This window comes from Schistocerca nitens, chromosome 2 (assembly GCF_023898315.1).
Source record: "Schistocerca nitens isolate TAMUIC-IGC-003100 chromosome 2, iqSchNite1.1, whole genome shotgun sequence".
Taxonomy (NCBI): domain Eukaryota; kingdom Metazoa; phylum Arthropoda; class Insecta; order Orthoptera; family Acrididae; genus Schistocerca; species Schistocerca nitens.
Genome location: NC_064615.1, coordinates 433,963,910 through 433,984,629, shown reverse-complemented (window position 1 = coordinate 433,984,629; position 20,720 = coordinate 433,963,910). Strand labels below are relative to the sequence as shown.

The window sequence follows — 20,720 nt, the reverse complement described above, 5'->3', positions numbered from 1 at the left end:
TCAAATGGGCTAAGCTAGACATTAGTCTGTCACCACAACCAGGCTCTTTTTAGTTTTCCATTTAGTGTCTTGACCAACTCAAAACCAAAGTTTTACCATCTAATCCAGACCTCAGGCACAGCTACAATCAATCTGTCACCACAACTAGGTTCTTTTCCTTTCACATTTGTTGGCTTCACCAACTAATAACGAAACTGTGAATACACCCATCAAAATGTGACATCATAGCAATATCCAAGGAACTGTTATAGGCCCTCCACTATTTCTAATCTATATAACCGATCTGGGAGACAATGTGAAGAGCCTTCCCACTCTGTTTGCAGATGATGCTGATAATTTACTGTCAAATAAAGTCATCAGAAGATAATACAAACTACAAAATGATTTAGACAAGATATTAGTTTGGTGTGAAAAGTGACAACTGACACTGAACAATAAAATGTTTAGGTCCTACATGTGAGTACTAAAAAGAATCTGTTAAATTTCAGTTACACAATAAAAAAATACAAATCTAAAGATTGTTGATTCAACCAATTACCTAGGGATGACAATTATGAACAGCTTAAACTATAACTATTAGACAGAAAATGTTATGGGGGAAGGTAAGCCAAATGCTGTGTTTTAGGGGCAGAATACTTAGAAGATGCATCATATCTATTTAAGAGACTGCCCACAGTACGCTTGTCAGTCTTCTACTACAGTACTGCTGCGCAGTATGGGATCATTAACGAAAGAGATTGACCGATGACACTGAAGAAGTTCAAAGAAGGCAGCTAATTTAGTATTATTGTGAAACAGAGGAGAATGTTATGGATACAATATGTGAGCTGGGTGCCAATCATTAAAACAAAGGAGTTTTACGTTGCAGTGAGACCATTTCACAAAATTTAAATCACCAACCTTCTCCCCTGAACGTGAAAATATTTTGTTGACGCTCACCTAAATAGGGAGAAACCACAATAATAGCAAATAAAGAGAAATAAGAGCTTGCATGGAAAAATTTAGATGTACATGCTACTTGACAGTGGACTGGTCGAGAACTATTCAAAGTGCTGCTGGGAACCTTCTGCCAATCATTAATCGTGAACTGGAGAGTACTGATGATTTAAATGTACGTGAATCACATTCCATTGGCAATCAAATAAACGTTGGACAATGGAAAATATGTGAAGATTGTAATAGGAGTGTATGGAAAACTGGACCCTGCTTACGAACATCCTGTGAACAAAGTATATGTGCAAATCGCAACATCATCTGGAAGATGAATGGAACTGTTCTTGCCAGGATGTCAAAACCGACCCAATCATCAAAGCAGTTGCAGCAAAAAATGTGGTGAAAGTAAAAGGGCACGTGACCTGAAGCATTCAAGAAACTTTTGTGTTGTATAAGAAAGAACTATCAACATGTGAATGCTGTTCTCAAACACAGGATCAGTTGGCTGACATTCGTAAGCACCTGGAAATCACCCTGACTACCGTAAACGATTGACAGCTGCTGCGAATCGGTGTGTTGGAAGAACTCCTGAGAGTCGTGTACCTGTGATAACTGTACCAGAGGTACCTCAAGTACTATCCTCTCCTGCATACAAAGAGCTTTGCTGTTTCTTCTCGTTCTCAATGTACACACTATAGACACCTAATAGTGACTCCACATTCACGAACGTGACAAAAATGCCTATACCTATTCACTAAAAAATTGATTGCTTGGAGAAAAATGGCCTAGTAGGCTAACATGAACCATTATTAATAAATATTTGTATGAATCTGGTTCAATAAATTAAAAGGAAGATAGGAAACATGTTTATCCATTTTACATTACAGAAAATATCAGACTCTGGACACGAAAACGTCTACAAGCTAACTTACTTTTCCAATTTTCATTCGCTAATGTATTATGGTATCATGTCTTGGGGTATCGTAACTCCAGTAAGGGAAAAAAAAAAGGGTTTGTTGCATGCCCGCTCAAGCTTTGGTACGCAAGCATAAAAAAGAAATCATCACATATAATAATTCATTAATTGTACCAAATTCCACAGCGGATCGCACAATAATAACTGCTGACTTTTCTGCACGCTTCCATCACAAATAATTATGACTGAGATATCACTGTTTCATAGCACCTACTGTATTGTTTGGACACGATAAGAAAACAACTCTTCTTGTGAAAAGACAAAAATAGTATCACGCACGAGTTAATTCATTCGTTCACATATCGTGTGCCATATATCACGTCGGGAAGAAAATCCTTGAGGGCACATGACGAGTCAAATGTTTCCTTTCAACATACATAAACGTATGAAGGAAATACGTACACATTTTTACGTTTGTTTGCGGCGAGTGGTGAGATGCAAAACTGTAGTTTTTCCAGGTGGTCAGATCGAATAATTCAAGTTTGATGTGAATTAAAATGAAAACTCAAATGAATGTATCAGGACAGGAATACTATTATTCAAATAATTAACCTCAATGTTTTCAGTTATCACAAACAGCCTACGAATTCTCACTTCACACAAACCAGAGATAACATGAAAAGATTCATACATGTTGCCTCTTATAATATCCTTGGAACCGGGAGGCAGTTTGAGAATAGGTTGTTATTGATTTTTTTTGTTGTCAGGGGTGGTTGTGAGTGAGCCACTGAGCTCGAAACGTTAGTGATTTAGTGTGAGTTTGTGTGGTTAGTACTAGGCAAATCGTTATGGCTGTGAACGAGGGAATGGAGAAATGTGAAATTGAAGTTGTTAATCCATCCATTTTAAGTAAAATTGAAAGGTAAGACGCCATTTCGTTTGATTAGATTTACGAGAAGTTACACGAACACTTTCAAACTCATTAGCTCCACAATAAAGAGAATCCACAATATTAAAAGTTGCTAGCAAAATTACTTCGGCAATCATTTTTTGCTCCATGTTCGCGGATCTCATTTCGCAGTAAAAAAAAAATAATAATATTTGACCCTATAAATAATTAATACTTTGCACAGAATTACATTACTGGAAAAATTATTCTGTTAAAATTTTTGCCGTTGCTATTATCTTTCTTCATTCTTGCAAGTCTACATATTCCATAAATCGAGGACTTATTGATCTTAACATTTGGTAAGTGGATTTTATTGTGTCATTGAACTTACCAATAGCAAATGCCTGCTTCGTTCTGTAAGGTAATGATGATAAGATGTATGACTTTTTTGGGTCCCTTAGGAAATTTTAGTAACTTTAATGATCCAGCCCGTAATTTAGCAGCTACAGGACCAGACTCGTGTCAGTTTCATTGGAGAGAACGTTTCAGAATTGGCAAAGAAAACAGAACATAGAAGATGTTGTTGGTATTTTGTTACGGCAGTACTTTTTCATTTATAAATGCACAGTTTTGCACACAGAGATTTCGCTTGTTGGCAAGATGCACTTTCCAGTCTTTCACTGCCATAGTGAGGATGAAGGTATTGTGGTTAGATGCCCCCGTATCTGTAGGCTACTAAGTACGTGTATGTCTGATGTTTCCATATGTGGGAAAAAAAAAGAGAAATACGGAAGCGTCCGATTCCACCCGTCTGCTTTGATCCATGACGTCACAAATATGGCGGAAACGACCATACACTAAGACTCCAATATGGCGCCCATGACGTCTTAACGTAAACATGACAACAAGCGCGAAAATACATTGAAAAACCAACACATACACGTTCCACAAAAAACCTAATGAAACCAACGGGACAATCGTGGGAAATTGGGGTTTTTGGTTGGGGACAAAGTAAATATAAACCAATTTAGATACACACCACCATACCAAACCACACAAAACGACGAAAAAACGGACAACACAAAACTCCCCAAATTCCACTAAACATAATATCCTCTGGAATCGGACACTTTCCTTCACCTATATACCTCAACAGCATCTGCTGATCCCACAAATTGAAATCGGACACTTCCCTCGACCAATATAGCACAACAGCAACTCCCGATACTGAAACACCCACAGCCACAACCACCCATTGGAATCGAACATTTCCCTTCACCCACATAGGTCAACCAGCGACCCCCAATACCAAAAAACCCACAGATACAACCAGAAATTGGAATATAAAACTTCCCTTCAACTACATACCTACGAACCAACACGATACCGAATCACCAATACAACAAACCACACAACTCAACACCACCCTACCAGCCACAACACACAACAAATACACTAAAAACAAGAAAAATAAAAACTTACCACAACAAAGTTGCGCCTCAACCAAGGTCACACACACACACACACACACACACGAAATGAAAAAATACACAACCGAAAGAAAGACCCACACCCCTGAACACAACCTCCCCCCTCACCCAAAAAAAAAAAAAAAAAAAAAAAAAAAAATCTCAGTCACACACTATAGCTCAACAAAAACTGCAACAAAATAGATCTTCCACAACTAAATCACAAACCAACACCCCCCCCCCCCTGCCCCTTCTGAGCCGCAGTCACCCACCCAAACTAACCACCCTCGACCTGTACATCTTCCTGATAGACCTTAAAAACAATAGCCCTCAGGGACGCTCTTCCGCCTTCAATACTCATTTAAATGAGACTGAAGGTTAGAAGAGCACCTCTTCTCCCTCCCAAGAAATGACTTAATGGCCCCCCCACATCCCCTCTGTGGTATTCATACAAACTCCTGTCTCATAATTTTTAAACTCTAAGCTATGATTCACTACAGAATTATTTCACCCCCAATCACAACAAGCATAATAAATTACAGTAGAACTCGGTTCTATAAACTTCTCAATTAACCCCACTAATTCCCTCTCAGACTGCCCCTCCACAACCCTAAAAACACATTCCAAACACCCACCCCCTGTTCAACAGCCCCCCCCCCCCCCCCCCACACCCAGAAACCAACCACAGACCTACCCCTCCCATACTTCCTTTTCCATAACTGTGACTTGTCCACCTCCGCCACAACCCCAGGCCCACCCAAGTTAGCCCTGTACTTAATGAACTCAGAACATACTTCATGCCAAAACGAAAACCAGTCAAGCTCTCTGCTCTCACTCACACCAGTCTCATGCTCGCAAAAATTGTGAGAGGATTTATAACAAAAGTAGTGCGTCAACAACACAGTCTTGCGCATGGCCAACCTAGACTTCTTGAACCAGGAACTGCGATGTATGGAATGCCATAGGGTATCCCTATGGCACCGCCACATATAACCTTCTCTAGACTGAGACGCTGGAACTTTTGCCAATGTGATGTCATACCCACAAACAGCACACTTCACCACCTCCGCCAACAAGCCAAACAGCTGCAAAAATGTAATCATCTCCAACGGACTCGCTCCCATTGTAACATGCAGCGCACACTATTAATTTTATCCGTCATACCCATACCTAACAAGAGCAGCAACAAATTAATTTACTCAAATTAACACACGACCTACAGCTAAGAGCACTACAATAACTTTCACACAAACACACGAAATCGTTAACTCACTGAAAACAATTCCTCTCCACACACAGCCAAAACGAGAACCAGCCAGAAAAAGCAGTAACACCAAACTGAACCCAATACACCACACAACATGAAACCCCTAAACACACCACCATAGGGCACCACGAACAGCAACATGACAACACCTACAAACATACCACACTCACAAACGAAACTCTGCGCAGTCATGATGTCGCACACAACAACAGCCTTACGTCATAGGTCAAAGCCGATGGGTGGGATCAGACGCTTCGGTCGACCCAAAAAATGTTGTCTGTGAGACTTTCTGTTGTATTTATTATTTTGTGACTTTTTCACTTCAGAATGTGCTGTACCTCTTCTTAATCTTGCTTACCAGAGAACAACCAAGTGAAGTGGTGCACACTGGACTCGCATTCGGGAGTTCAAACCCATGTCCGGCCATCCTGATTTAGTTTTCCTGTGATTTCCCTGAAACATCGCTTCAGGCAAATGCCAGGATGGTTCCTTAGAAAGGGCACAACCAACTTCCTTCCCCATCCTTCCCTAATCCAGTGGGACCAATGATCTCCCTGGTTGGTTCCTTCCCCCAAATAAATCAACCAACCAGAGAACACTTCCACTCAAAAGCATGTCAATCCAAGAAACATGTTTATTATTCCTGCCAACCTGGTAGAGCCTCACACCTTAACATCACAATTTTTTTTTTTTTTTTAATCTTATCTGTAGATTTCAACACTAAACAAACATAATTCCCTAATTTTTAGCTTTTCATATGCAATACTTGAGTTGTTGCACTCATGTAAGTGAGGGTGGTCAAAATACTGTGCACAAAATTTTGAATTTTTGTAATTTTCACAAAATGTAATATAGTATTTAACAGTTGTCTCCATGTGAAAATTGTAGCATCAGCCTGCTGCTAAGGTTAGTAACCAATTTATAAATAGTAATATTCAGTGTTGTAGAGCCCAGTTCTCATGACTTCTCAAAATAGAGAAAAAATATGTCAACTCAGATATTTTGCAAAGTTTGGCCATTAATTTTCCGTAAATAAATAGTTTTAGGAAGGCCTCCTTTTGTAATAATGTAAAGAAAATTATGGTTAGCATAGTCAGTAAGTGCCAGGCATTGCAATTACTTAGTTTGAGATATTTCAAGGAAAGAAGGGTCGAAAAATTTTTCACAAAGCTGTACTTCTTTATTTGAAGTTTTGCATCTCAAAAGAGGCATCCCAACTTTTTATGTTTAATTACCATTTGAGGGAGATCATTTTTCCTACAAGAATATGTAGTTTATGTAATGGGAACATATTGCTAATATTCTAAATGGCAAGTGTTTTTCTAAAACTTGTGAGCTGTGCACTGACTGGCAAACTTCAAACCTTTGTGAATGTGATGACATGCTTCAAAAGGGGATTCCAAGAAATCGTTAGCAGAAACCCAACCTTTGTTAAAAGAAGTCCTTATTATGCTGACAAAACAGTTTCCAGAATGTGGAGTGGGCATTCCAGCCAGCAATAGCATTGTCTGCTTGGGTTCTAGGTTTGAATCACAGTTGAGCACACACTTTTCATTTGGAAGGAAGTTTCAGGATATAGATTCTTCATCAGATTTTAAAACTGTGCAAGTTTTCATAATCACAGTTGCAGTTAGTCAACCACAAGGAATTGGTAAAAGTACACAGTGCCAGTAACTTTGCATTGCATGCTGAAGGTGTGCATGTGCTGAACGATAGGAACTGAATATGATGAATCATGAGTTGGTTGTTGGTAGGCAGTCTGAAAGCTCGTTCATAATTTTCTGTGTTCCTCTCTTGTATGCCGACTACTTTTACATCTACTATTACTCCTCAATTGCGGGTGTTGCTGAATGCAGACTGCAGGGTGCCATACAAAAGACACAGTCATGGGCTGTCACCTATGGCTTCTGTATTCCCGCCACCAAGAAATGTCGTGCATTTCTGTCACCATCCTTCTGTCCATCCCCAAACAGAATTCTGCCTCCAGTATCAAATGCTCAGTGTGTTGCAGTCTTATCATTTTTTGGGATTTGTCTTCGATGGCCAATTGACATGGCTTCCCCATCTTCGACAACTTGAGCAGATGTGTTGGTCACACCTCAATACTCTTCACTGTTTCAGTAACACCAGCTGGGCTGCACATTGCGCTACACTTGTGCGGCTCTACATCTTGATAATGGGTGCCTGGTGTATTGCTCAGCATTGCAGATGCTGGACCTGATACAACATTGTGGTTTCAAAAGTGTGATAGGTGCCTTTTGGAGTAATCCTTTGAACAGCCTACTTGCAGTGGCTGATACTTGTCCCCTATAGATTAGGCACCAAAAACTGCTGCTCAACTGTGCAATATACATTTGCTGCTTCCCTGAGCATCTGAACTATTGTGCCCTTTTTCCTGGTAGAGAGAGATCTGCCCCCTCCCACCCCCCACCCACAACAGAGGCCAAGGTCTGAGTCATGATCCCTGGTCACATTGGATTTCCAGGGAATGAACATGCTGACTAGTTGGTAAAGTTGGCTACCAGGATGCCGACTTTTTGAGATGGAGGTACCAGAACTGGATCTCTGGTCGACTTTAGGCTGGCAGTTGTTGAAGGATTGGAATGCAAATTGATGTGCCCTGGTTTCCCCGAATAAACTGATAAACTGACCCTCTCAAAGGAGACCATGACCATGTGGCAGTCTTCCCTCTGTGCTTCTCACAGGGATTTATTGTCCTCTTTTGGCTTCGCATTGACCACATTTGGCTAACCCATGGTCACATCATCAGATGTGAGGATCCACCCCACTGTCTCACAGTCTCCCCAATTATATTCAATACCTCCTCATTAGTTATGTGATCTACCCATCTAATCTTCAGCATTCTTCTGTAGCACCACATTTCAAAAGCTTCTATTCTCTTCTTGTCCAAACTATTTATTGTCCATATTTCACTTCCATACATGGCTACACTCCATACAAATACTTTCAGAAATGACTTCCTGACACTTAAATCTGTACTTGATGTTAACAAATTTCTCTTCTTCAGAAACACTTTCCTTGCCATTGCCAGTCTACATTTTATATCCTCTCTACTTCGATCATCATCAGTTATTTTGCTCCCCAAATAGCAAAACTCCTTTACTACTTTAAGTGTCTCATTTCCTAATCTAATTCCCTCAGCATCACCCGACTTCATTCGACTACATTCCATTAGCCTCGTTTTGCTTTTGTTGATGTTCATCTTTTACCCTCCTTTCAAGACACTGTCCTTTCCGTTCAACTGCTCTTCCAAGTCCTTTGCTGTCTCTGACAGAATTACAATGTCATCGGCGAACCTCAAAGTTTTTATTTCTTCTCCATGGATTTTAATACCTACTCCGAATTTTTCTCTTGTTTCCTTCACTGCTTGCTCAATATACAGATTGAATAACATCGGGGATAGGCTACAGCCCTGTCTCATCCCTTCCCAACCACTGCTTCCCTTTCATGTCCCTCGATTCTTATAACTGCCATCTGGTTTCTGTACAAATTGTAAATAGACTTTCGTTCCCTGTATTTTATCCCCGCCACCTTCAGAATTTGAAAGAGAGTATAACAGTCAACATTGTCAAAAGCTTTCTCTAAGTCTACAAATGCTAGAAACGTAGGTTTGCCCTTCCTTAATTCAGCTTCTAAGATGAGTCATAGGGTCAGTATTGCCTCACGTGACCCAACATTTCTACGGAATCCAAACTGATCTTCCCCGAGGTCGGCTTCTACTAGTTTTTCCATTCTTCTGTAAAGAATTCGTGTTAGTATTTTGCAACTGTGACTTATTAAACTGCTTTCTTTGGGATTGGAATTATTATATTCTTCTTGAAGTCTGAGGGTATTTCGCCTGTTTCATACATCTTGCTCACCAGATGGTAGAGTTTTGTCAGGACTGGCTCTCCCAAGGCCGTCAATAGTTCCAATGGAGTGTTGTCTACTCCGGGGGCCTTGTTTCGACTCAGGTCTTTCAGTGCTGTCAAACTCTTCACACAGTATGGTATCTCCCATTTCATCTTCATCTACATCCTCTTCCATTTCCGTAATATTGTCCTCAAGTACATCGCCCTTGTATAGACCCTCTATATACTCCTTCCACCTTTCTGCTTTCCCTTCTTTGCTTGGAACTGGGTTTCCACCTGAGCTCTTGATATTCATACAAGTGGCTCTCTTTTCTCCAAAGGTCTCTTTAATTTTCCTGTAGGCAGTATCTATCTTACCCCTAGTGAGACAAGCCTCTACATCCTTACATTTGTCCTCTAGCCATCCCTGCTTAGCCATCTTGCACTTCCTGTCGATCTCATTTTTCAGACGTTTGTATTCCTTTTTGCCTGCTTCATTTACTGCATTTTTATATTTTCTCCTTTCATCAGTTAAATTCAATATATCTTCTGTTACCCAAGGATTTCTACTAGCCCTCGTCTTTTTACCTACTTGATCGTCTGCTGCCTTCACTACTTCATCCCTCAAAGCTACCCATTCTTCTTCTACTGTATTTCTTTCCCCCATTCCTGTCAGTTGTTCCCTTATGCTCTCCCTGAAACACTGTACAACCTCTGGTTCTTTCAGTTTATCCAGGTCCCATCTCCTTAAATTCCCATCTTTTTGCAGTTTCTTCATATAACCCCACATATACACATTTAATATGGCCAGTGCACTATGGTTTATCTTCCCGTTAGCCTCATTAGTAGTTTGCAGGCGAACATCCACATACTGCTACAATAGTTTACTGTTGTACGTCTAAGAGCAATAAAAGCGTAACCACACAGTTCAGTGTTTCAAATAAACTGAACAGTCACTGTCATTGCTTTAACACACGGCCTATTCATGTAACACTTATTTCTCTGTTAAGTTGATGCATTGTTGTTGTTCTAATCAATACAGGTTCCTCATCTGAAACTCGGCCGTGGACTGACTGTCTCAAGACCAAAAATCAGGCCCTTATATATCATCGCAATAATAGGTGCTGAAACTACACATTGTTTGAAGTTTAATTTACAGAAATAACAATTAAAACTGAACTCATTTGATTAACTGAATACATCAAAAAATTGGTTCTTTTTAACAGTTCCTTCTACTACAAGAGTTAGTCCGAATTATTTGTTTAAATCATGAAATTAACAAATATAAGTATGCAAACAATACTTTTGACAAAACTGTTAATTACGTTGGAATTAATGAAGGGCTGGTTTTGCTAACATGTTTTCGAGTAGAGCCAAATAGATACTTTAAGATTACTAGTATTTCGTCTTCCACATGTTTAAAATTAGTACAGAATTTATATTTGTTATTCGTCAACAATAGAATTTGTTACGAAACAATTACTGATTTCATCCTATAACAAAAGATACTAACTAGGAATGGTTGAAATAAATTAGAAAATCAATTACACACATAGAACTAAGCATGAAATTAGATCTGGTGTTGTATTCTTTAAAACTGAGAGCCAATCTTTTCCTTTTATGAAAATGCAGATTATATTCACATATGTTAATGTTAATTAGTTAAAAAAAATGTGTCTTACGGAGGCAGATGGCAAAACAAGAGAGGAAATAAAAATATCCCAGCTTCCTTCATCACAGCTTGAATGATAGGAGCGGTGCCCCATTGTTTGCTCCAACCCGAGGTGCCAATGGCCGCCCTGGCTCTTTGGTCCGACCTGGCTCCTGACGTTCCAACATTTTTAATTCTTCTTATTCTTTTACATCAGTCATTAGTTGACAGATTCATTGTTATTGTTCTCTTTCCTGAGATTTTATTTTGTTCGTGTAGCTAGTTTTCTCACGATCAGGTACAATGGAGTCCACTGGGATTTGTATTTTGTGTACTTGCTCTCTGGGGCTATTCCTGCTTTGATACACAAATGATTAAGGGATTTATAACCTCATAGTTTGGTCCTTTTAACCCCATGCCTCCATCTTTCCTTTTGTCTAAAGGATGTGTGACAGACCCTTCGCTTTTTTTTTTATCCCCTGATAGTTTTGTGTCACTCTTATCGATGGCTCATGGGATGAAGACCAAACAGGCTAACCCTTTACGTGCCCCAAGACCAGCAAACAACACTTCCTGCCTAGTGGATGCAACATGTTTTGAGAGGAATTAGCAGCAATTGTGCGTGGCCTTCACAATAACATGAGTCTTTTGCAATCTACAGTGGCTTCACGAACAACCTGTTATTCCTGGCATCCATTGGTTAATGCAGATACAAAATCTCCTGTTGGACCTCTACAATAATTCGAAGACAGTGGTGTCCTTTGATCCCCGTATCACTTTCAATCCCAAAAAGCGACCTTGTGGATTGCCTCACCAAGGAGTCTACAACAAAGGTTTCATGGCCACAATCAGTAAGTTACAGACTATAAAAGTGTCTATGACTGTAGCAGCCTTCTCTTTGTGTGCTGCGAATCTACAGTCTCCTTTGCTTCTGTATCAGTCTCAACAACCTAACCCATGGACAAATCCTGCGACAAGCTGCCCCGCTGTATTACAGTTGTGGTACTCAGCTGACGGTCACCGATATCCTGTTGGTGTGTCCCACATTCGCTTCCACATGGTGAGCTTTTGCAGTTAGTCTGTGAAATCATAGTGCCCGGGCAGCATATCACATTGTAAATATTGTGTGAGAGAGGTTGCCACGTGGGGAAGAGGGTCTCCTCTTGTCACATTCTTAGCCCCAGAGAACCTTTGGCTGCCTCCCCAGATGGAGGGCTGCCGTGATACCTAACATCACAACTCAGTTTTAACGTTATCTCAAGTCATAATTTCTTCTTAAAATTTTTTTAGTGCTCCCCCTTTCAGGTGGACAACTTGGTGAATTCTGTTGACCTGATACAGTGGGTGGGAGAGCCTGGTCAGGCACTGGGTGCAGCTTCCGCAACATAACAAGCTGCGGTGGGCCTTGGATGTATCTTACCTTTTTTTATGGCATAAAACTGAATGACTTTTCCCCATGTTTCTGGCATAGATAGTGCAGAGGGACCAGTGATCATAGTAGTTCGGTGCCTTAAACCCCCATAATCCATCGATCCAGATACCCATCCAGCAATTTGTATAACTGAGGCATGCAATTTTCAGCAAATTTCATGTTTCCTGCAGGGGAGAAAGGTCCAAGACTTTTCCATCACACAAATTTAAGTTTCTAATTTTTATTTTCATCAAGTCCCTACTTTGTTCACACTATGATATTTTAGGACTAGACATTGGGTCTTGATGTAGAGCTTCAGAGTCATTTCGTCAGAAGATTCATCCAATATAATTGTAGCCACGCATTTAATTTTTTTTTTTTTTGCCTGGTTTTCCATTTTTCAATTTCTTGAAAGCTACTTTTTTCCAATAATAATATTGATGATTTTTCTCAGACCTACTCTCCCCTTTTCCACTTAACTTTTTTCTGCTGCTGTTGCAAAAGACTACATATCTTCAGATGTCCTTCATGTGTGCTTGCTTTGAGGCACTTTTCTTTTTCTGTTGCAGGTCTACCACTGCAACTCATAACAGCTAGATTTTCGTTTATTATGCTAGGTTGTGCATTCAGTTCATTTCAGCACTCAAAGAATGCACTTAAACATCTAGGTTGTATGTTCAGTCTTCTATAAAATCACCTGCACAAATAGCTTGTTCATAATAGTAAGAAAAACATTCTTTGACATTTGCTTTATTAAAAGCTGTTGCTCTTTATAAACTAGTGTATGCATTTTTTTGTAAGATGTAACATTGATACCGACTCGTATACAGTCTATTCAAAAGAAAAAGAGAAAATTCTGAGGGACGTGCAGGAGCAGAGTAAGAAAGATCCACCGACAGACTCCCAACACGTAGGTTAGTAAGGGGAGAGGGGCAGTGTTGGGGGAACAAGCTGCACTAATGTCAAGCAGTGCTGGCAACACACTTGATTCATACACAATTTGTGGTCCATGTGGCTCTGACATTGCCATCTATTAACTGCTGTCATAACAGCTGTGTAATGCTACATATTGTGCATCCACAAAAGTAAAAACTTAGGCGGGGCATAATAAAAGTTGGCAGGATTTGTGAAATCAACATTTTCACATTGAAAAGTGGCATTTGTTGCTACAGATTCCATATCAGTTCTAATAGACAGTTCAAAATTAAAGAGAACCACCAGCAAACTTACATTGTGGCAATAAAAAGAGAATAAGTACAATTTTGAACATTTATTCACATATGTAACACTGAATTGTATGTACAGATAAATCACTCAGAATCAATATCATTACGTTCCTCATCTGTGCACGATCCAGTATTGTCGCTACTGTACAGTTCAGCAATATTAATAATGATTTCGTCTATTGGACATTCTACGACACCTTCACGTCTCCTGTAATTTTCTTCCAGTTGTTGGAACTATCTGCAGTACTCTTCCCGTCATCAGCGGTTACTGACAGAAGAGATTCACTTGCAATCTTAAACAAATTGTCTTTCGCCTTGTCCCCTGAAATTCTGCGCTTGTACTAAGATGTTTTACTTTTGGTATCGTGACCTCATTTCGGGCAACACTCCTCTCTTGCAGCCATTCCAACATCCTTGCTTTGGTACCATATCTGTGCCGGTGCTTTGTCCACCTGCCTGTTATGATGTGGAGCATTGTCCATCGCAATGACTGACTTTTGGGATGATTTGGGAGAACCATACATGCAAACTACCTTCCAAAGTTTCCGGAATTCATTTGACAATATGAATCACCTTTTGTGGATTTAGCCCAGAATTTTAGTTGGGCCTCACGGGTGAACCCCATCATTGATCTAACACTTCCAGTAATAAGCCTTTTAGAGGAAGTTCCACACTCCGTAATGCCGACATCATCATCTTTCTGCCGACATTTACCAACATCTGCCAACATCTATCTATGTTTCACCCAGATTGAATAGGTCTGTGGCTACTTCTCTAATATGTTTCATTTCAACATGTCCAAACATTGTTTCCTACATCTGCTGACAGTCTCTCCATACCTGCAAGGTGCAGTGATGGAAAGGATAATTCTAATCTTTCTACTATGAAGCACCTAATTGGCGGGGACAGGATAGGGACCAACAACCGATTGAGCACACAATGTTGATTGGGAGTAACCACACAGTTGAAGCTTTCCTTTTGGTTTTTCCTGAATGACAAATGGTGTCACAAAGACTGTTTGAAATGGGAACAATTATGGCATTACCTTCCATCCTCTCCAGTTCCTGCTTGACCTTGTCAGGCAGTGCATAAGGGACAAGTATAACCTTGCAATGCTTTGGAATCAAGTCAGGCTTAAAGGTGACATGCCCCTGGCAGTTTTTGATGTTCCTGGAGTGCCACAAAATACTTGTATGTGCTGTTGGCACAGATGTGCACATTTAACTGTCTCGTCCATTATGTGTATTTGATTTGCAAAGTCCTAGGCCTTGATGTTGACAGCCATTTTAGAATGTGACACCAGCTACAATGCTTGCACTGCCTTGTTTTCATACTGAGCAGTTCGTGTACAGTGGTCTTGTAATTGGATTGGCTTGTCAACATATCCTGAATTTTATTTAACTGAGGGAAGCCAATAAAGTCAAGAGTAGAACTAGTGACAATAGTTTTAGAAAAAAACGTGTGTCAACTGGGAACAGCACATTCCTCCATTAAATCAGGCACCCACCAGAACCTCTTTTGTGACGTTTGGCACTACTTTGTAAATTTTGTTTTCAAAGTCATCCTCGACAATTTCAGTTCTATCCTTGAATGTAGTGTACTGAACGTTCCTAAACTGTTTTTGCAGGCAAGCTTCCACTTCTGTCCCTTTTTCTAACAGTGTGAACATTTTGTGGGTTTGCAATAACAAGATTTTCATTCATGGATAATGAAATGTTAATACAAGATTTCACCCTATTTTGCGATTTTGACTTTCTATCTTTTTTTAGGGATGGTTTTGCAGTTCCACCTACTAGAGTTTACTGGAAATTTGCTGGTGCTATGAAATTCTGTATTCTGTATTGAACACCTCAGCTCTTCCCTGATTGACACCTGCTTTGTTCGTTTTGTCTAATCAAATACCTGAATAACAGATAAACATTCTCAGAGTGTGGGATTATTTGAGCTAAAGAGATCATTCCATAAACTATCATTGGGAGCATGCCCCTTACTGGTGTATCCACATGCTAAAGATTACGTTCAGAATTTACACATTTACATTTACAGTCTCTGGTTAGTCTCCGAAGCATGCTGACCAATTCCTTGAAACAAGACTGGGTTTTTCTTGTAACCTCTGTAAAACCTGTGGTGTGCTACCACTACAAGAATTTTATTTTCGAAATACTCAACTATTTATCCTTAATTTCTATGCATACTAATGCACTCAGATTGTTACCCAGAAACATCTGTCACACTAACCCATAGATGTCCATACCAGCATTGGAGGCTTGTTGTTTGTTGTCACTGATTGTTCTCTCTACCCTGAAGTGGTACTCTATGCATGCGATGTAACTTGTCTATTTTTCCATCGTTCCATCTAGTGGACGGAATGCTGATGGTGTGCTCCTTACTTTGTCTTGTTAGTCTGAGCAGCAGCCTCTCCTGTGTTTTGCTAATGGACTGCAGGAGTTGTAGAATTTGTCCTGCAAGGTCAGTTTGTTGCACCATCTGAAATTAGACTGAATACAGAGTGTTGTTCTTAGCTAAGATTCCCAGAAAAAGATATGATTAGACAGCACACTTGGCGACAGGCTAGAGAGAGAGAGAGAAAGGAGAGACAACACACAAAAATATTCAACAATACCTAATACTTTGATGTCCGTAACCACTAAGTACACACTGCTGTATAAATATGGTTCTAATTGTACCAAGTCCAAATCTTGTTGTCATCAAAATGTAGGACTGAACTTGCTCGTATAGTGTCATCGCCAGACGTACAAGTAGTGCGGTTTGATATTTTCACTATGCTTTTCTGCTGGGGTCAAAATTCTGGTCTAATTAACCTTGTTGCCAGTTTCTGACATGTATCGGCCCCTAAGTAGAAAACCGGTAGCAGTTTGTAGGTGCTGCTGCTATCAATGTAGTTCCCAACTTCAGGCCTGCATTCTAAAAACATAACATTGAAATGATTCCAGTATGAAGTTCCAAAGACACACTTTTATCAAAGAACATGAATACTCGAGTTCCAGATTGGTGTACAATGCAAATCTGTAGTGCTGCTGATATCAATTTGCTCCCAACTTCAGGCCTGCATTCTAAAAACATAACCATTGAAATGATTAAAAAACGAAGTTCCAAAGACACATTTTTATTACAGAACATGAATACTCAAGTTCCAAATTGATGTACAATGCAAATCTGTAACACTCCTGTCTGTGCAAAGTTCAATTACACAATGCAGTGTCCATCCTGTTGTGAACATTGTCGAAGCATGTCAGTTCCTCTTCTGTATGGCTTCAGCTGTAGCAACCACTCCTGTGGACACACACAAAGACTCCATTCGATAACAGACACTGCCAGCTAAGCTACAGGGCACGAGTTATATAATAGTGTGGAGTGGTACTGCAGCAGCTTTGTACTGTTTGCTGCAAGTGATGGGTGGGGTGCAAAATAGTCCTTCACTATTGGTGACCTTTGCAGAGAGCCACTTGGAATACTGATGTTGTAGTTTCACCTGGCATATATGCAGTCATGGTCATTTCCTTTGGCTGAACTGTAGTCTGCACAACAGGGGTTGTGACTCAGTGTCACTGCATGAGTGACCAAACTATAATGTTCAAACCTAACCTTGACCCATGCTACACTACACATCCATCTGAAATCATAGCTGATTTTCTTCCATTCACTTTCGTTGGCTTTAGTAACTCACAACCAAACTGTAACATCTCAACCTAAGCAGGGCTTCAGGCTATACTACAGTGGGCTTCAGATCTGTCTATCACCTCATCCACTTTTCTTCTGTGCTGATTCGCAAATTTACTGAAAGACTCACTACTTCCATCAGTTTGCAACCTACTTTGTACATATCTGCCAGAGGTGCTACCACAGCTCCACTTAGTGTTGCCATCTTTCCTTTGGTCCAGACTAATACTTACATTTAGCCAAACATTCACCATTCATTAACAAACAAAATACTAAAAAACGAAAAGAAAATATATCACAGTTCACCAAAAACCACTCACCCTCCAATTAACACTTATCCACCACAAAATATACAAATAAAAATAAAATTAACACTAATTGAATCATACCCTTCTTTGAAATAAAAAAGAATAAAACATATTGAAATCACAGCTGTAGTAGCTTCCTGTACTTGCCACAAACATGGCACTGTACAGATTTGGCAAGGAAGCCATACAGTTGTAAAAACTTAATGCTGCTGGTTGTATCCTCGTCCATAGCAACATTCAACAAACGTCTACTGAATTTTTTTGTCACGTCCATGACAACTACTAGCAATTCAAAACCACAAAGCACAGCACTTGCCAATATCTACCTTCCAATTACAGCCACTCACTCATCAATAGCAACACAACAAACAAAATTCAAAACATTGAAATTCGACACTAGAGAGCAGTGTCACATATTACAAAATTCCCTCTTCAGATAAGCAGCCTAATAATAACATAACATTGTTATGCCTCAAATTTTTGAATGCAAAAAACATAATTTTGAGTTCATCTGCTTTATGACTTCTGGTGTTCATAAGATCAATAAGTGGCTAACGTATGTATTTTCATTCATGTTTATACTTTCAAGCACATTCTTTCTTGGGTAGTATGTGGATGCGTTTGTTTTTGATGCTGTACAGTGTGTATCATTTGACATCAACTTATAGATTTATTTTAAATGACATTAATTTGATCCTCCACGTACAACAGAGATTCCCAAATCTCCCATGGTTATGCTTATCCTTTAACATGTTGTCTAGAATTGCAGGTCCATAGCTTAAGTGACCTTTTAACTCCATAAATGACAAACAAAAACTGAGTTTGAGACTAAGTCTGGCACACAGTTTTAATCTGCCAGGAAGTCTTCATAACGGCGCACACTCCACTGCAGAGTGAAAACGTCATTCTGGAAACATCCCATTCCAGAACATTCTGAAACATTGAAGAACATTTGAAAATGTTAAAGAACATTCAGGATCATCTAGAAGTATTCTAAAACATTTGAAAATATTTTAAAACTTTGTTAAACCTTTGGAAAGGTTCTGTAACAATTTAGAACACTGTCAAAACTTCTGGGGGATTATGTAACATTGTGGAACGTTCTACAACAGAGGAATTCCAGCATTTCTCGTGGGATATTTGTACTAGAAATTTTTGTGTTTTACATTTAGGAATTGTAAGTTATTTGAAGTCAAGTTACTGTTTTAAGCAACAAGATTACTCCTTTTAATTGTAACAAATACAGTGTTGAGATACACGTATTGGATTGTCTGTGATGTGTCGGCAGAAGTGCCAACACCGTGTTGTTTGAGGAAGCCGAAATGCACGCTATAAGCTCACGCAGGATGGCGTGAGGTCTGAAACAGGATACTTAATCAATGCTATAAAGAAAAGTACGTAGCTGCTGGAATACTTAACTTTAATCCACAATTGGTGGACATTGGTCTTGTTACTGTACATGCTTCATTAGATACATAGCAAAGGAGAAATGGCGCCTTGCTAGGTCGTAGCAATTGACTTAGCTGAAGGCTATGCTAACTATCGTCTCGGCCAATGAGAGTGTAATTCTCAGTGAACCTTTCCTAGCAACGTCGGCTGTACAACTGGGGCGAGTGCTAGTCCGTCTCTCGAGACCTGCCGTGTGGTGGCGCTCGGTTTGTGATCACTGCCAGTGGCGACACGCGGGTCCGACATGTACTAATGGACCGCGGCCGATTTAAAGCTACCACCTAGCAAGTGTGGTGTCTGGCGGTGACACCACAGTCTGCAGTATAGTAAATAAAACACATGTTACGGGTGGGACAAGAAATTGACATGGAACTGGATAATTTTGACATCAGAACAATAATTCTGCACTGTTAGTCACCACAGTTTGGTCAAACAACATTCAATAAAATTTAAATTCTTCTACTAAAGAAATGTGTAGCTATGAGAAAAGAATTACTAAGTTGCGCCATTGTAGGATGCTATATATGATCTGTTGTGTAGTTACAGGTAGGACAAATTGTCTGATGTATGATTTGCATTGAATATTAAATTGTAATACATTATGCAACTAAATACATACTATTTAAACTAAACTACAACATGAAAAAAGAACAAAGACAATAAATTCAAACAGACTTTTAAAAAAAATCTAGTCAAATGAGAACTGTCTCCTGTTGTTTATCAGTGTTGCAATACACAACTTTCTCTTCACTACAGACCTTTCTTCAATAGACTCATCCTACACTGCAGGCCAAACCCAAAATGTGCAAATATGATAACTTGACCACGTGACCAATGTGCACTCTGAATTTGTCCTGCATAGTAAGTGTGTAACTTTCTGAAAAATAAATTTGCAGAACTACAGCATTTGGTATTATGAATGACTTTGATGTCTGGAAGTGGTATGATTGTGTTTGCTTCACAAAATGAAAAGATAAGTGAACACTGGTAACTGGTGTGCAATTTCCTAGAGTACATCTTTTACACAACCAGTTTCAGTAACATCTTCAGCCCTTCCTTGCCTCCTTTCCATTACGTCAACATACTTCTTCATACATGTCACTGTCACATATAAGACTGTGATCACTGGCTTCTAACTTACAATTAACACAGTTTTGTGTCATACACTTTTCATAATCTGTAGTACAAACTAACTTAGGAACCAGTGTTTTGGCAGTATTTAGAAAATTTGGAAATCCATCACTTAAACATTTTACAAGAAACTCCATATTGGAATGTTACTTACAGATACAAACATTATGTGGCATTTTAGATGTTGGTTAAACAAGAGTGTGTCAAAGAATATAAAATTGACTTTTGTTCGCCACAGCTGTAAGATGCAGAAAGTCAGATTTAAAAAGTTCATATATTCCATAACTATTGTCAACATTATTCTTTTCTGCACAATTCACTTTTCTTTGGTAATTATGTCTCTAACAACCAAACAATCTCTTTTCTGTAAGACATCTTGAGATGTCATCTCTTGAGAAAAAATTTTGGACTTGTGAAAGAAGTTCTTTATACAAACTTTATTTCCATACAGTGGTATTTCTCTTGTGGAAGAAGCAGCAGCAGCTTCAATTTCTGGATATTCTGATAACTACTACTTCACCACAACTTTTCTTTTATT

At 39.4% G+C, this 20,720-nt stretch overlaps 2 protein-coding genes across 6 annotated transcripts in view; one reads left to right on the top strand and one right to left on the bottom strand.

Annotated features, from left to right (window-relative positions):
• Positions 1 to 2,530, bottom strand: part of LOC126236302 (E3 ubiquitin-protein ligase Hakai) — a 60,518-nt gene extending 57,988 nt beyond the window's left edge. Inside the window, exon 1 of one of the 3 annotated variants that reach the window (XM_049945500.1) lies at positions 2,312 to 2,530. The gene's annotated coding sequence lies outside the window, so the exon portion shown is untranslated. Of the gene's footprint in view, positions 1 to 1,865; positions 2,049 to 2,123; positions 2,265 to 2,311 lie in introns of those variants that run through there. The other 2 variants (XM_049945501.1, XM_049945502.1) reach the window with 2 other exon arrangements.
• A 43-nt stretch (positions 2,531 to 2,573) lies between these two features.
• LOC126236301 (zinc finger protein ubi-d4) overlaps positions 2,574 to 20,720 on the top strand; it is a 223,512-nt gene continuing 205,365 nt past the window's right edge. For all 3 annotated transcript variants that reach the window (XM_049945499.1, XM_049945498.1, XM_049945497.1), the window contains exon 1: positions 2,574 to 2,771. In XM_049945499.1, coding sequence (XP_049801456.1) covers positions 2,698 to 2,771 — 74 coding nt within the window. In that variant the 5' untranslated portion in view covers positions 2,574 to 2,697. The remainder of the gene's footprint in view (positions 2,772 to 20,720) is intronic.